Below are 25497 nucleotides of genomic sequence, written 5' to 3' on the forward strand. Positions count from 1 at the left end.
GAATTTTTAAAACTGCTCGCAATCCAAAAATTTATCGCAATTTAAAAATTGATCGAATTTTAAAACTTGATCAAAATTTGAAAATTTATGGAAATTTGGAAATATATTGAAATTTATAAATTTAACAAAGAGCTATATCAAGTCATAGACTGATATAGAACGTACTTGTCATAGTAGTTAGAAATCATAGAAAAATACCACCACCAAAATTTCATACTAATCGAATAATAGTTGCTCCCTCTAGAGGCTCAGGAAGTCAAATTGGGAGATCGGATTATATGGGAGCTGTATCAGGTTATGAACCGTTGTAAACCATATTTGACACAGTTTTTGGAAGTCTTACTAAAACATAACGTGGAAGTTTTCAATCAAATCGGATAGTAATTGAGCCCCTTAGAAGCTCAAGGATTAAAATCGGGAGGTCGGTTAATATGGCAGCTCCATCAAAACATGGACCGATTTGACCCATTTAAAATCCCAACCGACCAACACTTAAGAATTTTTTGTGCAAAATCTCAGACGCCTTGCTTTACTCCTTCGACAAACAGATGGAAAAGCATGGCTAGATTGACATAAAATGTCATAAGGATCAAAAATATATATTTTGATGGGGTCTCAGATAAATATTTCGAGGTGTTACAAACGGAATGGCGAAATGAGTATACCCCCATCCTATGGTGGAGGGTATCAAAATTCGATGGATTTTTTCCGTTGGGGAAATTCCGATGAAGTTTTTTTTTAAAGAAAATTTAAATGAAATTTGGGTTTTAGAGAAAAATTTCAGTGAAATTGTGCCTTTAGACAAAAATTTCAATAAAATTGTGTCTTTAGAAAATATTCCGTTCATACTTTGTCTTTAGAATATTTCTATGAAATTTTGTTTATTACAGAAAATTTCAATAAAATTATTCTTTATTGAAAGTATTGTTGAATTTCTGTCTTGAGAGAAAATTTCAGTGGAATTTTCTACACTGTGCAGTTTCTTCTTTATTTCATTTTCTCTTTGAGCTCAACTGATTTATTTCTATGCCCCAAACGCCCCCCAACAAAAAAGGAGCTCATGTGGTCGACTGCATTCCAAATAAGTACTCACAGCCTCTTAAGCAACATCCTTCATCATTTGTTCAACATCATTAGTCACCACTTTGTCGCTCTTATAGCACAATTTGCATAATTAAAACTTAAATCTTCTACGACGAGCAAGAGAGCAAAAGAGAATAAATTATTGTGACACCAATACACAGGCAGTAAATAATATTAAAAAAATTATATTATTTATTATCTTAACCGGAATGCATGGAGGAGAAAGAGCTCGAAAACAGAAGTCGTATGAAAGAAAAAAGGAGCCTACATATCTGAAAACCATTACCAATAAAAATAAACACCAATTTCGTTATTGCCTGTTTGCAAGAGAAAGCATCGAAACCAGAAACCAAAATTAAATAAATAAAAATAAAAAACACAATCCTGTGAAAATAACTGCATACATTTAAGTGGTTTATCGTCGCCTTTTAAAAAGCCACATAAGAAGTCCAATTCCAATCAAGGGTCGTTATTTTCGGTTAGCTGTTGTTATTGTTGTCTTCATGCGGCTGCAACTTGCTCCTGGTTTTGCTTTTCGTCCCGATAAAACAAAGGGAAAAACTATTGACATCAACTGAAAATCTCGTGGCCAAACATACAATGACACCATGGCTTCGCTGGAGACCCAACACCCAATCCCCAAAAAAAAAGAAAAATAATAAAAATAAAGACTTATTTCAACTCGAACAAAGAATAAGAGCAAATTCGTATTTTTATGAGCTTGCGGTCATTGGTTGGTCTTTGCAAGTTGTTAAAAAAATAAGCCTATAAAAAATCATAATTTAAAACACTGGCTCACACATTGGAGTCGACTTTCTGTGGCGTGGTAGGTTTGGTCAATACCAATTTTATATTGCAAGGCATTGGCTGACCAAACTGTGATACAATAATTCCTTTTTATTTTTTGGTTTTTGTTTTTGCGGTTTTCAGTTTTCCTCCCTGAAACATGGCAAGATATCATAATTTGTGTTTGTGTCGGGTTTCATGGCAACTAAAGATTCTTGGATATGTTGCAGCCTGAAAAGGAAGTGGCCGTGTTAATGTGTCGATGACCATAAATGTTTCCTTTACGCTCGTATATCCTTGTACGTCCTTACACATACTATATCCTTATATTGGGTTAAATTAATTTATTCGCTGTCTTATGGCTTAACATTGGCAGGGGCGTCGGCAAGTCTTGAAGAGGCCTACTAATCATCATATGAAAAATTTTTCTGATGTTCTCGCCAGGATTTCAACCCAGCTTAAAGGACGGAAGTGCTAACCTCTTCGCTATGGTGGCCTTAAGAATATAAAAGCCTCATTTATTTCCAGATTTCGCTAAAATTTGAAACAGTGAGAATAAAAAAAGCAACAAGTAAAGGAAACGTTTACTAATACTACTAAATTTCCCATGAACATTCCACTAAGGAACAGGGAATACTTTTCTCATACCAATGAGTGCAGCCCGTTTAAAGTTTAATCTCCAAGATAAGGGGCCTCCTTTTTTAAGCCGATCCCGAACGGCGTTCCTCGACCCCACTTGGAAGAGAAGTTTTACCATGGCTGGATACCTCACAAATGTAGCCAGCATTAGTAAGGGGATAACCATCGCCGAAAATATTTGCGATGTTCATGCCGGGACATGAACCCGAACATTTGGTGTCATAGGCGGACATGCTAACCTCTGTACCACGGGGACCTTCAAAGAAGACTTGAACTTCGACGAATTTGGAAATTCCGATAAAATCATAAATTTCTTTAACTTTTAAAATCTTGATACAAATCTTAAAATGTATAAATTTTGACTTATTTATAAAAATTTCTACAATAAATTTCTATATTTCCATAAATTAAAACATTTCGATAAATTTTAAAAATTCGATAAATATATGAATTTCGAAAAATTTGTACATTTCAAAAAATTTATATGAATTTCCAAAAAATAAATTTAATTTCAATAATTTTCAATAAATTTATAAATTTGGATAAAACTGTATATTTTGATTAATCAGTTAACTTGGCAAAATTGTTGATAAATTCATATCGATAAAAAAATCGATATATGTATAAAATTTCGATACATTTAAAAATTTAGAAATGATAAATCTTAAAACTTTGATATATTTAAAAATTTCGATAAAATACAAAATTTTGCAATATATATAACAAATTCGATTTATTTAAAAATTTCGATCAAATTAAAAAATTTCAATAAATTTAAATCTCTCGATAAATTTTAAATTTCCATAAAATAAAAGATTTCGATAAAATAAAAAAGTCTCTATAAATTAAAAATATTTGATAAATTTTGATATATTAAAAAATTTCGACAAATTAAAAAGTTTCGATAAATTTAAAAATTTTAATAAAATAAAAATTTAAATAAATTTAAAAATTTTAATAAATTTAATATATTTTAAAATTTTAATACATTTAAAAATTTTAATAAATTTAAAAATTTTAATAAATATAAAAGTTAAATAATTTCGATAAAATTCAAAATTTGGATAAATGTAAAAAATTCGATTAATTTAAAAATTTCGAAACATAAAAATTTAGACAAATTTAAAAATTTCGATATATATAAAATTTTAATAAGTTTTGATTAATTTAAAAATTTCGATAAATATCAAATTTCAATAGGATTTGATTAATTTAAAAATTTCCATAAATATAAAAATACGATAAATTTGTTAATTTAAAAATTTTGATAAATTTGAAATATTTTTACAATTTAAAAATATTTGATGAGTTTTAAAATTTCGATAAATTTTAATAAATTTAACCATTTCGAAATAGGTAAAAATTTAGATACAATTCAAAATTTTGACAAATATAACAATTTCGATTAATTTAAAAATTTTGTTACACATAACAATTTCGACTAATTTGAAAATTACGATGAATGAAAAATTACGTATAGTTTAAAAATGTCGTTCAATTTAAAAATTTCGTTAAATTAAAATATGTTGATGAATATAACAATTTCGATTATTTTAAAAATTTCGACGATATTTAAAAATTTCAATTAATTTTAAAATTTCGATATATATAAAATTTTCGAAAAATTTAAAATTTTCGATGAATTTAAAATTTCAATAAATTCAAAAATTTCGATATATTTTAAAATTTCGATAATTTTAAAAGTTTTGATAAAAAATTTCGATGAATTAAAATAAAAATCTATAAATTAAAAATATTTAATGAATTTAAAAATTTCGATAAATTTAAAAACTTTAATAAATTTGAAGATTTCGATAAATTTAAAAAATTTCGATAAAATTCGAAGTTTTGATATATATTACAACATCGATTAATTTAAAAATTTCGACAAATTTTAAAAATTTTTAAAAATTTAAAATTTAAATAAATTTACAAATTTCGATTAATCTAAAAATATCCATAATTTTAAAAGTTACGAAAAAATTTTTTTTGATAAATTTAAAGAATTTAAAAATTTCAATTAATTTAAAATTTTCGATAAATATAAAAATTCCGATAAATTTAAAAATTTCAATAAATTTAAAAATTTCGATATATTTAAAAATTTCGATATATTTAAAAATTTTGCTAAATTTAAAAATTTTGATAAATTTAAAAATTTCGATATATATAAAAATTTTGATAAATTTAAAAATTTTCTATAAATTAAAAACATTTGACGAATTTAAAATTTTGGATAAATTTAAAAATTTTTATAAATTTAAAAATTTGTATAAATTAAAAAAATTTCGATAAATAACTTTGTCTTCTTGGTTTAGCTTGAGGTCATCAATTTACAAAAAGATCACCGGCGGTGGTCGAAATATTGGAAAAAATTAGAAATAAAACAATTAAATGAAACACCAACACCTATTTTTGTAAATTGTTCGATGACCTCGAGCCAAACCAAGAAGACATAGTTAAAAAATTCCAAAAGTCAACAATAAAATCACAGAATTTCGATAAATTTAAAAATTTCGTTACATTTAAAAATATCGATATATTGGGTTGCCCAAAAAGTAATTGCGGATTTTTCATATAGTCGGCGTTGACAAATTTTTTCACAGCTTGTGACTCTGTAATTGCATTCTTTCTTCTGTCGGTTATCAGCTATTTAAAAACTTTGATTAATTTAAAAATTTCGATAAATTTAAAAATTTCGATATATATAAAAATTTCGATAAATTCATTCACGTTGCCTGTTCCAGATCTCCACTGAGACCCAGATCCCTCTGGACGCACCTCAACTTAGTCGCAGAGTTCCTGGTTCTGGAAACTCAACAGAATTAAGCAGACGAAGATAGAACAAAATAAACAGTTATGGCCCATTTTCAATCTCAACACTAACAAAGTATTTGTTTCATCCTTTTTTCAAGGCTTATTCCTTTGGAAGTATTAGTTTTATAAATTTCAATAAATTTATAATATATATAAATTTCGATAAATTTATTATAAATTTCGATATATTCATACATATCGATAAATTTATGAATTTCGATAAATGTAATAATTTAGGGATTTTGATAAATTTATAAATTTCGATAAATTCATAAATTTCGATAAATTTATAACTTTCGATAAATTTATAAATTTCGAAAAATTTAAAAATTTCAATAAATTTTAAAATTTCGATTAATTTATAAATTTTAATTAATTTATAAATTTCGAAAAATTTATTGACTTCGATAAACTTAAAAATTTCCATAGATTTATAAATTTCTCTACATTTATAGATCTCGACAAATTTCGATAAAATATTAATCTTTCTAAACTTCGATAAATGAGTTAATTTGGATAATGGTATACAAACCCTGTTTTTTATTTAATCCCTACATGTACGTACTGGCAATTAGTTTCGATTGTCTTAAAATTGCCATTTACGATGCAAGGCCCGCGATTATGTTAAATCCCACACTTATTCTCATACACTTTCTGAGAAACAATAAAAATTATATCTTAACATTTCCAAACCACAAACGAAGATGATTTATTAATATTGCTATACAACACAAAAAAAAGCAAACTAAGTTCTGTAAAAAAAAAATTAAGGAGCAGACTGTAATTCAGAAGGTAGCTATAGATGAGGCAAATACTTGAAACAGGCTCGTTGAAGCGAAAGTTTTCATAATTGAAAAGTAAATCACAATTTGAATGTAATATGTTACGGACATGGGACCAATTGTCATATAACGGTTAGAATATTTTAAAGAACCTCCTGTTCCCATATATTAAAAAAGGAGAAGATTTCTTCTTTTCTATCATCAACTAATAATTTATGAAACTTTTAAGCCTTTATCGATTAAAAAAATTAATATGACTTTAAATCTCTGTTGAAGTATTAAATTTTTAAGAAATGCAATATTGTTGGGTGTTAATAAATCCTGCCTAATTCTCACACCAACATAAATCCATATCAAATAAGTAAAGACAATGGCAATTATTGTTACATGAAAGTGTTAATGATCCCAACATTTATATAATCAATATTTTGAAAAATTACAAAGTTCAATATGGAATGAAATGTAATGAATATTATTATGCATGAGCTTAATTACAAAACCAAATAGCAAATGTTCGTAAAGCCATTGATGTTTGATAAAAAAATTAATTACAATATTCATAGTAATGCCACAAATGATAATTAACTCTTACACAGGTTAACAAATAGTGAATTCCACAAAAGCACATAGAAAATAACATCATAAAAGTCATAAAGAGTTTTAACATTTTTCTGTGAAAATAAAATAATGTTCATTAGAGTCCCATATAAATAGTCATGATCGGCTAATATGCCCATTTGGTGGTGGGACGTCCACCCATTACTTGTGCCATATTTGTAATCTACTTCCGAATACTTTTCATTTAAGTCCCATATTGACATGAACGTCGAATATATCTGTTTAGAGGAGTTTTGGGGTTGAAGCGGCCCGCTAGGTTCTTGGACCCAAATTTTAATACGATATCCGTTTTGTAATCTACATAGTTAAGGATAGGGAGGGGAAGGAGGGAGTAGTAAATTATTGACATTTGCTTTGAATTTCTAGAAGTTGTAAGTAGCGAGAAAGACATCTGCCACATACGAATCGTCATTGCGAAAAACGAATTCTCTCGGTAGTGCATGGTCCGATCAGCTGACCAATCGATAACAAACAGGTGCGAGCTTCTAGAAGATCTTGTATTTCTGACTAACAACCAAAAGTCAGGAATTAGTAGACTGATTTCCGAGGAACACATACCGCGGAAGATTCGATAGAACAGTGCCACACAACCCACATTTCGATATCCTAAACCGTGATGCAAAATTTGGGTGAAATGCTACCATTGATATAAGCCACGAAGTCGAACCAATGTATCTTTAACAAGAAACTCAAATTTCTTTGTGCTAATTCAAAATTTTCTGTTAATAGCTGCCAGTATTGTGTGACATCTCCAAAGCAATTCCTTAATAACCCCAGCAATTTGAGCCATAATATTGTAGAAGTCAATGTATAATATTTCAGTTCATTCGGATAAGAATTATGCCTTGTAGGGGCTCAAGAAGCCAAACCATGAGATAGTTTTATATGGGAGCTTAATCAAGCTACTGATCGATTCAGACCATATTAGACACGTATTTTGAATGTCATGAGAGAAGTCGTTGTTCAAAATTTCCGTCAAATCGGATGATAATAGCGCCCTCTAAGGCTCAAGAAGTCAAGGTCCCAGATCGGTTTATATGGCAGCTATATCAGCTTATTTACCGATTTGCGAATTTCATCATGGAATTTTCAGCCAAATCGGATAAGAATTGCGCGCTATTGGTTCAAGAAGTCAAGATCCAAGAAGGGTTTATATGACAGCTATACCAGAATATGAACCGATTTGAATCATACTTAACACAGTTATTGGAAATGATACCAAAACACCACGTGCAAAATTTCAAATCGGAAGAGAATTGTGCCCTCTAGAGGCTCAAGAAGTCAACACACAAGATCGGTTTATATAGCAGCTATATCAAAACATGGACCGATTTGGCCCATTTACAATCCCAACTGACCCACACTAATAAGAAGTATTTATTAAAAATTTCAAGCGGCTAGGTTCACTCCATGGACAGTTAGCGTGCTTTCGACAGACTGACCGACGGACTGACAGATGGACGGACATGGCTAAATCGACTTAAAAAGACATGACGATCAAGAATATATACACTTTATAGGGTCTCAGACGCATTCGAGGTGTTAGGAACAGAATGACGAAAATAGTATACCCGCATCCTATGGTGGAGGGTATAAAAATCTTGCCGTATTCCCATCATTAGTGCGTCATTCATGTGAACCACTTTTGGATTTATATTTAAGTTGCCCAGTGTAATCACTTCGAACAGTCTCCAAAACGTATAATACAAAGCTTCGGCATTAAAATAATTACATTCACACAATTAGTTGCATATTTTAATATAGGCTATTGATTTTAATGATAGCGAAGTTAAGGAATTAGTTTGCTGGTAGACCTAAATATGCTTTTTATGCACTTCACCATAGGATATTCGAAATATTGAGCTCCTTCCTACCCTAGGGGAAGGGTAATAAAGCTGCAATACACCAAGGGGAAGGGTAATAAAACTACTCTGCCCCAAGGTGAAGGGTGATAACACTACCCTACAATAAGGGGAAGGGAAATAAACCTGGCCTACCCCTAGTGGAAGGGTAATAAAACTGCCCTACCCCAAGAAGAAGGGTAATAAAATTGCCCTACCCCAAGGGGAAGGGTAATAAAAGTAAGGCAGTTTTATTTCTCTTCCCCTTGGTGTACGGTAGTGTTATAACCCTTCCCCTTGGGGTATAGTAGTTTTATTACCCTACCTACTACCCTACACCAGGTGGAAGGATAATAAAACTAACCTACCCCAAAGGGGAAGGGTAATAAAATTACCCTACACCAAAGGGAAGGGCAATACACCTACACTACACCAAGGGGATGGGTAATAAAGCTGCCCTACCCCTAGGGGAAGGGTAGTAAAGCCGCCATACCCCAAGGGTAAGGGTAATAAAACTACTCTACCCCAAGGGGAAGGGTAATAAAACTACCCTCCCCAAGTGGAAGGGTAATAAGACTACCCTACGCCACGGGGAAGGGTAATAAAACTACCCTATTCCAAAGGGAAGTATAATAAAACTACCCTACCCCAGGGGGAAGGTAATAAAACTATCCTACACCAAGAGGAAGGGTAATAAAACTACCCTCCCCCAAGTGGAAGGTTAGTAAAACTACCATTCCCTATTGAGAAGATAATAAAACTACCCTCCTCATTGAGAAGGGTAAAAAAAACTATCATCCCCAAGGGGAAGGGTAATAAAACTACGCTATCCCAAGGGGAAGGGTAATAAAACTACCCTAACCCAAGGGGAAAGGCAATAAAATGACCCTATCCCAAGTGGAATGGTAGTAAAACTACCCTACCCCAAGGGGAAGGGTAATAAAATTATCCTCCTCCAAGTGGAAGGTTAATAAAACTACCCTTTCCCATTAAGAAGGGTAATACAACTATCCACCCCAAGTGAAAGGGAAAACCCAACCCCGATGGGAAGGGTAAAAAGACAATCCTACCCCAAGGGGATGGGTAATTAAACTACCTTCCCCCCCAAGGGAAGGGTAATAAAACTCCCATCCCCCTAGTGGAAGGTAATAAAACTAGCCTTCCCCATTGAGAAGGGTAATAAATCTACCCAACCCCTATTGTAAGCGTAATAAAACTACCCTACTCCAAGGGCAAGGGTAATAAAACTACCCAACCCCAAGGGGAAGGGTATTAAAATTTTCCTCCTCCAGGTGGAAGGGTAATAAAACTACCTTCCCCATTGAGAAGGGTAATAAAACTACCTTACCCCAAAAGAAAGGGAAAACCCAACCCCGATGGGTAGGGTAAAAAGACAATCCTACCCCAAGGGGATGGGTAATTAAACTACCTTCCCCCCCAAGGGAAGGGTAATAAAACTCCCCACCCCCTAGTGGAAGGTAATAAAACTACCTTTCTCCATTGAGAAGGGTAATAAATCTACCCAACCCCTATTGAAAGCGTAATAAAAGTAAAAGGGTAAAAACAACCCTACCCCAAGGGGAAGGGTAATAAAATTACCCTACACCAAAGGGAAATGCGATAAATCAACTACACCAAGGGGATGGGTAATAAAGCTGCCCTACCCCTAGGGGAAGGGTAGTAAAGCTGTCCTACCCCAAGGGGAAGAGTAATAAAACTACTCTACCCCAAGGGGAAGGGTTATAAAACTACCCTCCTCCAAGTGGAAGAATACTTAGACTACCCTACGCCACGGGGAAGGGTAATAAAACTACCCTATTCCAAGGGAAATGTAATAAAACTACCCTACCCCAAGGGGAAGGGTAGTAAAACTACTCTTTCCCATTGAGAAGGGTAATAAATCTACCCTTCTCCATTGAGAAGGGTAATAAAACTACCCAACCCCTCGGAGAAGCGTAATAAAACTACCCTACCCCAAGGGGAAGGGTAATAAACTACCCTTCCCCTAGTGGAAGGGTAATAAAACTACCCTTCCCTAGTGGAAGGGTAATAAAACTACCCTTCCCTATTGAGAAGGGTAATAAAACTACCCTACCCCAAGGAGAAGGGTAATAGAACTACGCTACCCCAAGGGGAAGGGAAATAAAACTGCCTTACCCCAAGTAGAAGGGTAAAAAAACTACCTTATCCCAAGTGGGAGGGTAATAAGACTACCATGTCTCAAGGGGACGGGAAAAGAACTACCCTTACCCATGGGGAAGGGTAATAAAACTACGCTTCTTTTTCGGTAAAGCTAATAAAACTAACATTTTCTTTTGGAAAAGATAATAACTCTACCCTTACTCTGCAAAGGGTAAAAAACATACCTTACCCCACTAAGAAGGGTAATAAAACTACCCTATCCTAAGGGGAAGGGTAACAAAACTACCCTGTCCCAAAGAGAAGGGTGATAAAGCTAACCTACCCCAAAGCGAAGGGTAATAAAACTACTCTACCCCAAGGGGAAGGGTAATAAAACCACCCTACACCATGGGTAAGGGCAATAAAACTATCCTACCTCACGGGGAAGGGCATTAAAACTACCCTACCTAAAGAGAAATGGTAACAAAACTAACCATTCTTTGGAAAAGGGTAATAAAACTAATTATTCTTTACAAAAGGGTAATAAAACTAACTTTTCCTTTGGGAAAGGGTAATAAAACTAACCTTTCCTTTGGCAATAGGTAATAACTCTACCCTTAGTCTGTCAAAGGCTATTAATATTTCAAACAACCTTAACCTTTATGCACCCTGATATCAGCCATATCAACCGATCTCTTGATTAAAGTATGACACACAAAATTTCCAATGGGTTCACTATGGCAAAAGATGCAATGTTTTATTCTATCTGCGTTCTAATAGACAAGAGCTTTTATGTGTTACTCTGGCTTTCTGAGATCCAATTAAAATTTTACAACACTTAAAGATGAGCACCCATTGTGTGATAGGCTTGCAGCCAATTATTAGTTACTGACTTTTTATTCATTAAAACCATTTATCCCTAAAAACAAGAGAAGCTCACCTTCCTTCAATATACCATCATGCTGGGAAACAATTTAAAGCCCCTTTGGTTATGCATCCAACAAGTTTAACTTTTCTCACCTGTGCACTAACTGAAACTGTTATAAAGGTGGGGGGTGGGGGTTGGGGGGATTTCACTTCAAATTTTCCATTCCAAGAACATAGGGCCATTTTACTCTGGGTGTTTTTCTATTTATTTCTCTTTTGGTGTATTTTTCCTACACATCATTCAGGTATTGGCATTCATCACAACTGAAACAAAACTCTGTAGATTTGTCTTTGTAGCAGCCCACACCATGTTACAATGAAATCATGGGAATGGAAATATTTGCAATGTGGCAATGCAAACAAAAACGGATGTATGCATACACCGAGAAAAATTCGAGGTTTAAAAAACGGAAATAAGAGCCTTTCGAGAGCGAAGAAGTGAAAAAATGCCCACTGAAATAATATTGGAACAAGTAAAAAGGCGTTAAGTTCGGCCGGGCCGAACTTTGGATACCCACCACCTCGGGTATATATGTACCTTATACTCATATACCTCATACCGATCTGAACTATATACGACACGGATGTCGAAAAGCCGAACATAAGTCACTGTGTCAAATTTCAGTGAAATCGAATTATAAATGCGCCTTTTATGGGCCAAGACTTTAAATCGAGATATCGGTCTACATGGCAGCTATATCCAAATCTGTACCGATTGGGGCCAAGTTGCATAAACATGTCGAAGAGCCTAACACTAAGCACTGTCCCAAATTTCGGCGAAATTGGACAATAAATGCCTCTTTTATGGGCCCTAAACCTTAAATCCAGAGATTGGTCTATATGGCAGCTATATTCAAATCTGGACTGATCTGGGCAAAATTGAAGAAGGACGTCGAAGAGCCTAACCAAACACACTGTCTCAAATTTCAGCGACATCGGACAATAAATGCGTCTTTTATGGCCCCAATATCTAAAACCTAGATATCGGTCTATATGGCAGCTATATCCAAATCTGGACCGATCTGTGCGATATTGCAGAAGTATGTCAAGGGGCTTAACTTAACTCACTGTTCCAAATTTCGGGGACATCGGGCAATAAATGAGCATTTTATGGGTCCAAAACCATAAATCAAGAAATCGGTCTATATGGCAGCTATATCCAAATTTGAATCGATCTGAACCAAATTGAAGAAACATGTCAAAGGGCCTAACACAACTCACTGTCCTAAATTTCAGCAAAATCGGATAATGAATGTGGCTATTATGGGCCTTACACCATAAATCGGAGGATCGATCTATATGGCAGCTATATCCAAACCTGGACCGATCTGAGCCAAATTAACGAAGGATGTCGATGGGCCTTACACAATTCACTGCCCCGAATTTCATTAAAATCGGGTAATAAATGTGGCTTATGTGGGCCTAAGACCCTAAACCGGAGGATCGGTCTATATGGCAGCTATATCCAAATCTGAACCGATCTAGACCAAATTAAAGAAACATGTTAAAAGGCCTAAGACAACTCACTGTCCCAAATTTCAGCAAAATCGGACAAAAAATGTGGCTTTTATGGGCCTTAGACCCTAAATCGGAGGATCGGTCTATATGGCAGCTATATCCAAATCTGGACCGATCTGGGCCAAACTGACAAAGGATGTCGAAGGGCCCAACACAACTCACTGTCCCAAATTTCAACAAAATCCGATAATAAATGTGGCTTTTATGGGCCTAAGACCCTAATTCGGCGGATCGGTCTATATGGGGGCTATATCAAGATATAGTCCGATATAGCCCATCTTCGAACTTAACCTGCTTATGGACAAAAAAAGAATCTGTGCAAAATTTCAGCTCAATATCTCTATTTTTAAAGACTGTAGCGTGATTTCAACAGACAGACGGACAGACGGACGGACATGGCTAGATCGTCTTAGATTTTTACGCTGATCAAGAATATATATACTTTATAGGGTCGGAAATGGATATTTCGATGTGTTGCAAACGGAATGACAAAATGAATATACCCCCATCCTTCGGTGGTGGGTATAAAAATAGGCATTTTCAATGCCTTTTGATCCTTTTATTTCTCTTCTCAGTGTACCTATGTGTTGGTTAACAAATACAAGAAATATAACAAAACACAAAAAAACCTAACGGTATTTCAAGCACACTTTTAAAAGTGTTCCCAACTGTTCGCTCATAGAAAAACTTTAACTTTTAGCACCCAAGGACACAAGGGCAAAGGCATATGTAGGTAGAATGCAAGAGAATCCTGACAGCATGCTTGCTCTATGAAGAAATTTTCATTCCCTTCGTGTGTTTATTTGCTTGCATGTTTGTTTCGTTTCGTTCCTTTTATTCACTACTCAGCTACTGAACCGAGTTGAAAAAAAAAAAATGGTAACAAAAAACACAGAACGAACAAAGTAAGTTTGTATCATTTGTCCGAAAAAAAAATGAATGCTGGAATTTCCACACACTTCCCAAGGGGAGTAATGGCAACCAACAACTAACTGCTCGTCCCTATGGACACGTAGTGCCGGAATGTGTATTTTTAAAGTTTAACAATATTTTTTGTATAATTACTCAAAACTAACTTAATGACAAAGTTTTCCACACGCACACACACAAAGCAAAAGACAGACAGTGTTAAACCACAATTGTTTGCAATACGGTTGTCCTACAGTAAGACAGACGGAGAAGTGATAACTTCATTTGCAATAAAGTGTTTCTAACGATAATTGTTTTCTTTGCATTTTTACAGCACAAAAAGAAGAGTTCACCTGTCCCTCGACCATAGCCAATGGCCAATATGCTGATCCGGCCACATGTCGTCGTTTCTATCAGGTATGTTTGAGCCAAAGAGAATGAGTAGAACTTTATAAAATGCAAAATATTTTTAAAGGAGTAATGAAACAAAAAAAGTTTAAATTTAAAGCAAGCTAAACAAGCAAAGGAGCGAAAAGTTCGGCAGGGTCAAAACTTAAAAAATCTCCATTATGTGGATCTCTTTTTGGAGGTTTTCAATTTGCAAGCAGAAGAAGCCATGGTTTTACTTTTTATATGTTTTGAGATCTGAATTAGGTTAGGTTTAAGTGGCTGTCTGCCATCAGACTCACTTAAACCCTTTCAGCCATTGTGATACTACACTAATAGGATGAAGAAGATGCCTTCTAGTTTCTACCGTTGAACCCTCTAGATAGCTTTAAAAAGCCCAACAACTTGCGAATGTTCAAATGAGACAACTTATTGGGTTGCCCAAAAAGTAATTGCGGATTTTTTAAAAGAAAGTAAATGCTTTTTTAATAAAACTTAGAATGAACTTTAATCAAATATTCTCTTTTTTCTAAAGCAAGCTAAAAGTAGCAGCTGATAACTGACAGAAGAAAGAATGCAATTACAGAGTCACAAGCTGTGAAAAAATTTGTCAACGCCGACTATATGAAAAATCCGCAATTACTTTTTGGGCAACCCAATAAAAAAGAAACAAGTAAAAAGGCGTCAAGTTCGGCCGGAACGAACTTTGGATACCCACCACCTCGGGTTTGTATGTAAACCACCAAGCATCATACAAATTTTGCCCATGAACATTCCACTAAGCATAGAGGCAAACTTCTCAAATATCAATGAGTGCAGTCCGATTCAAGTTTAATTTCAATGATAAGGGGCCTCCTTTTTATAGCCGAGTCCGAACGGCGTGCCGCAGTGCGACATCTCTTTGGAGAGAAGTTTTACATGGCATAGTGCCTCACAAATGTTGCCAGCATAAGGAGGAGAAAACCACTGCTGAAAATTTTTTCTGATGGCCTTGCCAGGATTCGAACCCAGGCGTTCAGCGTCATAGGCGGACATGCCAACCTCTGCGCTACGGTGGCCTCCATTCATCATAATCCGGTGAAAAAAGGAATAATTTATGCCCCCATAGCAGCTTTATCGAAATATGGTCCGATTTGAACCGAATTCGACATGGATATTGGGAGGTCTTATGAGTACAAGGCATTGTTCAATTTTGTAGAACAAAATATTGTTTTTTTTTTTTTGGTAGCCATATATAAATATAGACCGATCTGAACTATATACGACAGGGAAGTCGAAAAGGCTAACATAAGTCACTGTCCCAAATTTCTGCGAAATCGGACAATAAATGCTCCTTTTATGGACCTAATACCTTTAATGGAGAGATCGGTCTATATGGCAGCTATATCCAAATCTGAACCGAACTGGGCAAAATTGAAGAGGGCATGTCGAAGGACCTAACACAACTCACTGTCCCAAATTTCGGCGAAATCGGACAATAAATGCGTCTTTTATGGGTTCAAAACCGTAAATCGAAGTATTGGTCTATATGGCAGCTATATCGAAATCTGAACCGATCTGGGCAAAATTGCAGAAAGCTGTCGAAGAGCCTAACTCAACTCACTGTCCCAAATTTCGGCGAAATCGGATAATAAATGCGCCTTTTATGGGCCAAAAAACCCTAAATCGAGAGATCGGCCTATATGGCAACTATATCCAAAACTGGATCAATCTGGGCCAAATTGAAGAAGAATGTTGAAGGGCCTAACTCAACACACTGTCCAAAATTTCGGCGAAATCGGACAATAAATGCGCCTTTTAGGGGTCCAAGATCTTAAATCGAGATATCGGTCTATATGGCAACTATATCGAAATCTGAACCGATCTGGACCAAATTGCAGAAAGTTGTCGAAGAGCCTAACTCAACTCACTGTCCAAAATTTCGGCGAAATCGGATAATAAATGCGCCTTTTATGGGCCAAAAAACCTTTTATGGGCCAAAATCGAGAGATCGGCCTATATGACAACTATATCCAAAACTGGATCTGGGCCAAATTGAAGAAGAATGTTGAAGGGCCTAACACAACTCACTGTCCCAAATTAATGCAAAATCGGACAATAAATGCGCCTTTTATGGGCCCAGAATCTTAAATCGAGAGATCGGCCTATATGGCAACTATATCCAAATCTGAACCGATCTAGGCAAAATGGAAAAAGGCTGTCGAAGGACCTAACACAACCCACTGTTCCAAATTTTGGGCGAAATCGGATAATAAATGCGCCTTTTATGGGCCCAAAATCTTAAATCGAGGGATCGGCCTATATGGCAACTATATCCAAATCTGAACCGATCTAGGCAAAATGGAAAAGGTCTATCGAAGGGTCTAACACAACTTTCTGTCCCAAATTTCGGCGATATCGGACAATAAATGCGTCTTTTAGGGGTCCAAGACCTTGAATCGAGAAATCGGTCTATATGGCAACTATATCCAAATCTGAACCAATCAGGGCCAAATTGCAGAAAGTTGTGGAAGAGCCTAACTCAACTCACTGTCCCAAATTTCAGCAAAATCGGATAATAAATGTGGCTTTTATGTGCCCAAGACCAAGTCATTGTGTAATATTTTGGTGCATTCGGATAAGAATTTCGCCTTGTAGGGGCTCAAGAAGCAAAATCGGGAGATCGGTTTATATGGGAGCTGTATCAAGCTATAAATAGATTCAGACCATATTGAACACGCATGTTGAAGGTCATGGGAGAAGCCATTGTACAAAATTTGAGCCAAATCAGAGGAGAACTGCGCCCTCTAGAGGCTCAAGAAGTCAATATCCCAGATCGGTTTATATGGTAGATATACCAGGTTATGAACCGATTTGAACCATACTTAGCCCAGTTGTTGGAAGTCATAACAAAACAGCTCTGGCAAAATTTCAGCCAAATCGGATAAGAACTGCGCCCTCTAGCGGCTTAAGAACCCAAGATCCAAGATTGGTTTATATGGCAGCTATACCAGGTTATGAACCGATTTGAACCATACTTAGCACAGTTGTTGGATATCATAACAAAATACCTCACACTAAATTTCAGCCAAATCGGATGAGCACTGCGCCCTCTAGCGGCTCAAGAAGTCAAGATCCAAGATTGGTTTATATGGCAGCTATACCAGGTTTTGAACCGATTTGAACCATACTTAGCACAGTTGATGGAAGTCATAACAAAACTGCTCTGGCAAAATTTCAGCCAAATCGGATGAGAACTGCGCCCTATAGCGGCTCAAGAACTCAAGATCCAAGATCGGTTTATATGGCAGCTATACCAGGTTATAAACGGATTTGAACCATACTTAGCACAGTTGTTGGAAATCATAACAAAACACCTCACGCAAAATTTTAACCAAATTGGATGAGAACTGCGCCCTCTAGAGGCTCAAGAAGTCAAGACCCACTTTCGATTTATATGGCAACTATAACAAAACATGGACCTATTTCGAACAATCCCAACCGACCTTCACTAATAAAAAGTATTTGTGCAAAATTTCAAGCGGCTAGCTTCATTCCTTCGAAAGTAAGCGTGCTTTCGAGAGATGGACGGACAGACGGACGGACATGGCTAGATCGACATAAAATGTCATGACGATCAAGAATATATATACTTTATAGGGACTTAGACGCCTATTTCGAGGTGTTACAAACAGAATGACGAAGTTATTATACCCCCATCCTATGGTGGAGTCATGAAAAGAAGACGCCTTGGTACTTTCTTTTATACCCACCACCAAAGCATGGGGGTATATTCATTTTGCCATTTCGTTTGAAACACATCGAAATATCCATTTCCGAACCAATATATACTTTGATCAGCGTAAAAATTTAAGACGATCTAGACATGTCCGTCCGTCTGTCTGTTGAAATCAATCTACAGTCTTTAAAAATAGAGCTATTGAGCTGAAACTTTGCACAGTTCCTTTTTTTTTTGTCCATAAGCAGGTTAAGTTGGAAGATGGGCTATATCGGACTATATCTTGATATAGCCCCCATATAGACCGATCCGCCGATTTAGGGTCTTAGGGCCATAAAAGCGACATTTATTATCTGATTTTGCTGAAATTTGGGACAGGAAGATCAGTTAGGCCCTTTGACATGCTTCTTCAATTTGGCCCAGATCACTCCAGATTTGGATATAGCTGTCATATAGACCGATCCGCCGCTTTAGGGTCTTAGGCATATAAAATCCACATTTATTATCCGATTTTGCAGAAGTTTGTGGATATAGCTGTCATGTAGACCGATCCTCCGATTTAAGGTCTAAGGCCCATAAATGCCACATTTATTATCCGATTTTGCTGAAATTTGGCCCTTCGACCTCTCTCTTCAATTTGGCCCTGATCGGTTGAGATTTGGATATAGCTGTCATATAGGTTGATATCTCAATTTAAGGCTTTGTGCCGATTAGGACGCATTTATTGTCTTATGTCGCTGAAATTTGGGACAGTTAAACCTCTCGAAATACTACTGCAATATGGCGCAGATCGGTCCAGATTTGGACATAGCTGCCATTTAGACTGATCCGCCGATTTAAGGTCTTAGGCCCATAAACGCTACATTTATTATCCGATTTTGCTGAAATTTGGGACAGTGAGTTGTGTTAAGCCCGTCGACATCCTTCCTTAATTTGGCCTAGGTCGGTTCAGATTTGGATATAGCTGCCATATAGACCGATCTCTGGATTTAAGGTTTTGGGCCCATAAAGGGCGCATTTATTGTCCGATTTTGCCAAAATTTGGGATAGTGAGTTGTATTAGGCCCTTTGACATCTTTTTTCAATTTGGTACAGATCGGTTCAGAATTTCCTATAGCTGCCATATAGACTGATCCGCCGATTTGAGGTCTTAGGCTCATAAATGTCACATTTATTATCCGATTTTGCCAACAGTGAGTTGTGTTAAGCCCTTCGACATCCTTCCTTAATTTGGCCTAGATCGGTCCAGATTTGGATATAGCTACTATATAGACCGATCTCTCGATTTAAGGTTTTGGGCCCATAAAAGGCGCATTAATCGTCCGATGTCGCCAAAATTTTGTACAATGAGTTGTGTTAGGCCCTTCGACATTGTTCTTTAATTTGGCTCAGATCGGTCCTGATTTGGATATAGCTGCCATATAGACCGATATCTCGATTTAAAGTATTGGCTCCATAGAAGGCGCATTTATAATCCGATTTCACTGAAATTTTACACAGTGACTTGTGTTGGGCTTTTCGACATCCGTGTCGTATATGCTTCAGATCGGTATATTTTTAGATATAGCTACTAAAAAGACCAATATTTTGTTATACGCAATTGGATAGTAACTTATACTTATTAGTATTTGGTCCAAATCGGAACATATTTCGATATAGCTGCTATGGGGCATAAGGTATGCATTTTTCACCGGATTTTGACGAAAGGTGGTGTATATATATAGCCGAGGTGGTGGGTATCCAAAGTTCGGCCCGGCCGAACTTAACGCCTTTTTTTTTTTTTTTTTTGTTGCAAAAATTTTTTATAGCTCTTAAAAAATCACCTCAGCTGCCATATAGACCGATTTGCTGGTTTAGAGTCTTAAGCCTATAACTGGCGTATATATTACCCGATTTCGCTGAAATTTCACATAGTGAGGTTTATTAGGCCCGCAGATATCCGAACCTAAAATGGTCCAGACCAGAACATATTTGGTTATAGCTGCCATATAGACCGATTTGCCGAGTTTGGGTGTTAGGCCTATAACAGGCGCATTTAGTACCAGACTTTGCCGAAATTTGGACTGGCAACATCCGTTCCGAATATGGTCCGGATCGTTCTGTATTTAGATACAGCTGCCATAGAGACAGATCTTCAGCTTTAGGGCCTAAAGACCATAAAAGGGGTATTTATTGTTTGATTTTGCTGAAATCTAAAACAGTGAGTTGCACTAGGAGACTCGACATCCTACCCGAATATAGTGTATATCGGACAATATTTACATATAACTGCCATATAGACCGACATGCCGATTTAGGGTCTTAAGCCTATAACAGGCGCATTTATTACCGAATTTCTGTGAAATTCATAACAGTGAGTTTAATTAGGCACGTCAATATCCGAACCAAACATGGTCCAGATAGGAACATATTTGGAGATAATTTGCCGATTTTGGATCTTAGGCTTTTAACAGCCGCATTTATTACCCAGCTTAGCTGAAATTTGGAACAGTGAGTTGTAGCAAGACTTCCAACATCTGTCCCGAAAATGGTCTAGACTGGACTATATTTAGATATAGCTGCAATTGAGAACAGTCTTCAGCTTTAGCGCCTGGAGACCATAAGAGGTGCCGTTATTCTCCAATTTTGCTGAAATTTTAAACAATGTGCTGCTTTAAGCATCCCTACATCCAACCCTAATGCAGTCCAGATCGGACAATATTTAGATAAAGCTGTCATACAGATAGATATTCCGAATTAGGGATCTGTCCAGATTTTAATATAGCTGCCATATAGACCGATCTTTCGATTTATGGTTTTGGGTCCACAAAAGGCGCACTTATTACCCGATTTAGCTGAAATTTCGAACTGTTACTGATATAGAGCTTTTCAGCACCTGAACCAAATATGATGATCAGACTATATTTGGATAATAATAAGTATGTAGTAGTGTTATAATAAATTTAGATAATAAAAATATCCATGGTGGTGGGTATCAAAAATTCGGCATGGATGAACTTTATACGTTTTTACCTGTTTTCATATCTTTTTTCTTATTTCTTTTTTCATTTTCAGTGTGTTGATGGTTTCCCTTATTTAAATCGCTGTCCTTCTGGTCTTTATTTTGATGATTTACAGAAATTCTGTACCTTCAAAGATGAGGCCAAGTGTGGTCCTTTAGCAACAAGTAAGTAAAACTAAAGCAACAATGCAATAATCATTAAAATATGTTTTACCATAAGAAAACTAAGAAAGAAATGCCTCTAAGCCAAAAAAATGTAAAAAAAAACTAGTCTAGGTGAAGCATAGCATAAATTAGAATACTTTACCTTGCATACAACAACAAACGAAATCCTTTCCCATAACTATGCAAGGAAAATAAAAATGACATTTGTTATAAGGCAGCAATTTAAAACAAATGTTACATAATTCTGGACTCTCCAAGACGTGCTTTCTACTACATTCCCCTTATTTTAAAAAACAAAAAAAGTAACAATCCGTTCCATTTTATTGAAATAATAGTGAAATAGTGTGCATGTCCTTGCCAGCGACTACAGCTCCAACTGAGAGTGTAAACGTATGTGCCTGTACTGATTCATTCATATACACAAATGCCTTAGGACACCGGCAGTTCTTTATCTTTTAATAATCCTCCTTTTTTTTTTTGATGCTGTGAGTCCTTTCGCCTCGACAAAGAAAGTCGTCAGCAGTAAAAGTGTTTGACCATAAATTCGCCAGGATATGGAGCATATTTTTGAACAGAGGCAGAACGAAATATAGACAATAAGCTAAAAATAGATATAAAAGGAACAAAGCGAAATACTAAAATAGCAAAAGCAACAAGCATCATCAGTGAAATGGAGCAGGGGAAAAGAAACCTCAGCGTCAGCAAAATGTAAAAAATGCAACCCCAAGGACTTTGAAGGCAACCATGGCAGGGCATGTGGAAATGCCGCAATAGTTTATTGAATTGGTGTCTTTTTTTTGTAAAAGAAATATCCTCATAGGCCAGCAGATTTGATTTATGAATGATTTATGACTAAACATTAGCTAAATTGCAACACATCATGTCCCATGCTAGAATAATTGAGAGAGAATATAAAATTGGATGTATTTGGGAGCTCGAGAAATCAAAAGTCATATGATTGATGAGATTTATTTAGATTTTACTTGATGTGGAGGGAAAAAACCGCTATTGTAGTCTTTTCAATTTTAAAAAGTTCTGTAGAGGTAAAATTAAATACAAGGACAAACTGATAAAGGCTCAGAATAAATCCTGAATGGAATTCTGCGACTCCTTGGATGAGACACCTGAAGCCTCTAGGCTAACGAAGATCCCATCCACGAAACCTATAACGGTGGGATATATTCAGAAGTCATGTATCCTAACTAGTGAAGAAACACTAAAACTGGGACATTTTCTGGGAAACTCTCCAACGGACAACGCACAGTGGGATAGAAACGAAAAAAAACTAAAAACAAGTAAGAGCGTGCTAAGTTCAGCCGGGCCGAATCTTAAATACCCTCCACCATGGATCGAATTTGTCGAGTTCTATGCGCGTAGAAGTCATTGTTTAATATTTCAGTTCATTCGGATAAGAATTGCGCCTTGTAGGGGCTCAGGAAGCAAAATCGAGAGATCGCATTATATGGGAGCTATATCAAGCTATTGATCGATTCAAACCATATAAGACACATATGTTGAAAGTCATGAGAGAAGTCGTTGTTAAAAATTTCTGCCAAATCGGATGAGAATTGCGCCCTCTATAGGCTCAAGAAGTCAAGATCCCAGATCGGTTTATATGGCAGCTATATCAGGTTATGTACCGATTTGCGCCATACCTAGCATATTTATTAGAAGTCATAACAAAACACCTCATGCAAAATTTCAGTCAAATCGGATGAGAATTACGCCCTCTAGAGGCTCAAGAACTCAAGACCCAAGATCGGTTTATATAGCAGCTATATCAAAACATGGACCGATTTGAACCATACTAATCACAGTTGTTGGAAGTGATACCAGAACACCACGTGCAAAATTTCAGTCAAATCGAACGTGAATTACGCCCTCTAGAGTCTCAAGAAGTCAAGACCCAAGACCGGTTTATATAGGAGCTACATCAAAAGATAGACCGATTTGAACCATACTTAGCATATTTATTGAAAGTCATAACAAACCACCTCATGCAAAATTTCAGCCAAATCGGATGAGAATTACGCCCTCTAGAGGCCTAAGAAGTCAATACCCAAGATCGGTTTATATAGGAGCTATATCAAAAGATGGACCGATTTTAACCATACTTAGCACAGTTATTGGAAGTGGTATCAAAACACTACGTGCAAATTTTCTAGTAAATCAGTTGAGAATTGCGCCCTCTAGAGGCTCAATAAGTCAAGACCCAAGATCGGTTTGTATGACAGCTATACCAGATTAAGAACCGATTTGAATAATACTTCACAGAGTTGTTGGAAGTGGTATCAAAATACTACGTGCAAATTTTCACTCAAATCGGACGAGAATTACGCCCTCTAGAGGCTCAAGAAGTCAAGACCCAAGATCGGTTTATACAGGAGCTATATCAAAAGATTGACCGATTTGAACCATACTTAGCATATTTATTGAAAGTCGTAACAAACCACCTCATGCAAAATTTCAGCCAAATCGGATGAGAATTACGCCCTCTAGAGGCTTAAGAAGTCAAGACCCAAGATCGGTTTATATAGCAGCTATATCAAAACATGGACCGATTTGAACCATACTTATCACAGTTGTTGCAAGTGATTCCAGAACACCACGTGGAAAATTTTAGTCAAATCGGATGAGAATTGCGCTCTCTAGAGGCTCAAGAACTCAAGACCCAAGATCGGTTTATATAGCAGCTATATCAAAAGATGGACCGATTTTAACCATACTTAGCATATTTATTGAAAGTCATAACAAACCACCTCATGCAAAATTTCAGCCAAATCGGATGAGAATTACGCCCTCTAGAGGCTTAAGAAGTCAAGACCCAAGATCGGTTTATATAGGAGCTATATCAAAAGATGGACCGATTTTAACCATACTTAGCACATTTATTGGAAGTCATAACAAAACACCTCGTGGAAAATTTCAGCCAAATCGGATGAGAATTACGCCCTCTAGAGGCTCAAGAACTCAAGACCCAAGATCGGTTTATATAGGAGCTATATCAAAAGATAGACCGATTTGAACCGTACTTAGCATATTTATTAAAAGTCATAACAAAACACCTCATGCAAAATTTCAGACAAATCGGATGAGAATTACGCCCTCTAGAGGCTCAAGAAGTCAAGACCCAAGACCGGTTTATATAGCAGCTATATCAAAACGTGGACCGATTTGAACCATGGACCGATTTTAACCATACTTATAACAGTTGTTAGAAGTGATACCAGAACACCACGTGGAAAATTTTAGTGAAATCGGACGAGAATTGCGCCCTCTAGAGGCTCAAGAGTCAAGACCCAAGATCGGTTTATATGGCAGCTGTATCAAAACATGGACCGATTCGGCACATTTACAATCCCAACCGACCTATGGTGGAGGGTATACAAATATTCAGCGGTGATTTTCCCCTTCTAATACTGGCAACATTTGTGAGGTACTATGCCATGTAAAACTTCTGCCCAAAGAGGTGTCGCACTGCCATAAAAAGGAAGGCCCTTATCATTGAGCTTAGCTTGAATCGGACTGCACTCATTGATATATGAAAAGTTTGCCCCTGTTCCTTAGTGGAATGTTCATGGGCAAAATTTGCATTTTTACTAAAATATGCATTACGGCAGGTCTTAGATCTGGAAATCTTAAAAGATGAGTCTGCAGAGGAACACTTCAAGGAGGGGTACTGTTTCCACTACTTTGGAATATAGCCATTTACAAGATATTATTGGCTATGAAAGCAAAAGTTGTAAAAATGGTCGCGTATGCTGATGACGTGGCAACTGCGGTTAGGAGAAAGTTCCCCCAAACTCTACGTCATTTACTTCAAGAAGCTCTATGTACGACAGCGAAGTGATCTCCCGAAAATGGTCTAGTCGCAATTCCGAGTATGTGAGAAGTATTTCTTTTCACCAGGAGATACAAGTTACCTAAATAGCTCATGTCTCATTGGGAGGAGACAGTGTTTCATTAACTGAAAGTCCAATTGGCCTGGGTGTTTTGCCGAAAAGGAAAGTGAAGCACAAATCCAACGATTTGGAACGAGCCAGAAAGACAACTCTTGACCTATACACCTTTAAGAGAGGCTTTCAGTTGGTAGTTTAATCCGCGAGTCTAGCACTCTGTATATACTGCAGTCGTCAGACCTATAATGCTATATGGTATTGTGGTCTGGTGGACGGCGCTTCAAAA

At 36.2% G+C, this 25497-nt stretch overlaps 1 protein-coding gene across 1 annotated transcript in view; it reads left to right on the top strand.

The window, feature by feature from the left end:
* Positions 1-25497, top strand: part of LOC106085119 (chitin deacetylase 1) — a 195278-nt gene that overhangs the window by 36498 nt on the left and 133283 nt on the right. Inside the window, exons 2-3 of the mRNA XM_013249167.2 lie at positions 14376-14458; positions 21201-21312. Of these exons, the coding sequence (XP_013104621.1) occupies positions 14376-14458; positions 21201-21312 (195 nt within the window). The remainder of the gene's footprint in view (positions 1-14375; positions 14459-21200; positions 21313-25497) is intronic.

Source organism: Stomoxys calcitrans, chromosome 4, assembly GCF_963082655.1.
Source record: "Stomoxys calcitrans chromosome 4, idStoCalc2.1, whole genome shotgun sequence".
NCBI lineage: Eukaryota > Metazoa > Arthropoda > Insecta > Diptera > Muscidae > Stomoxys > Stomoxys calcitrans.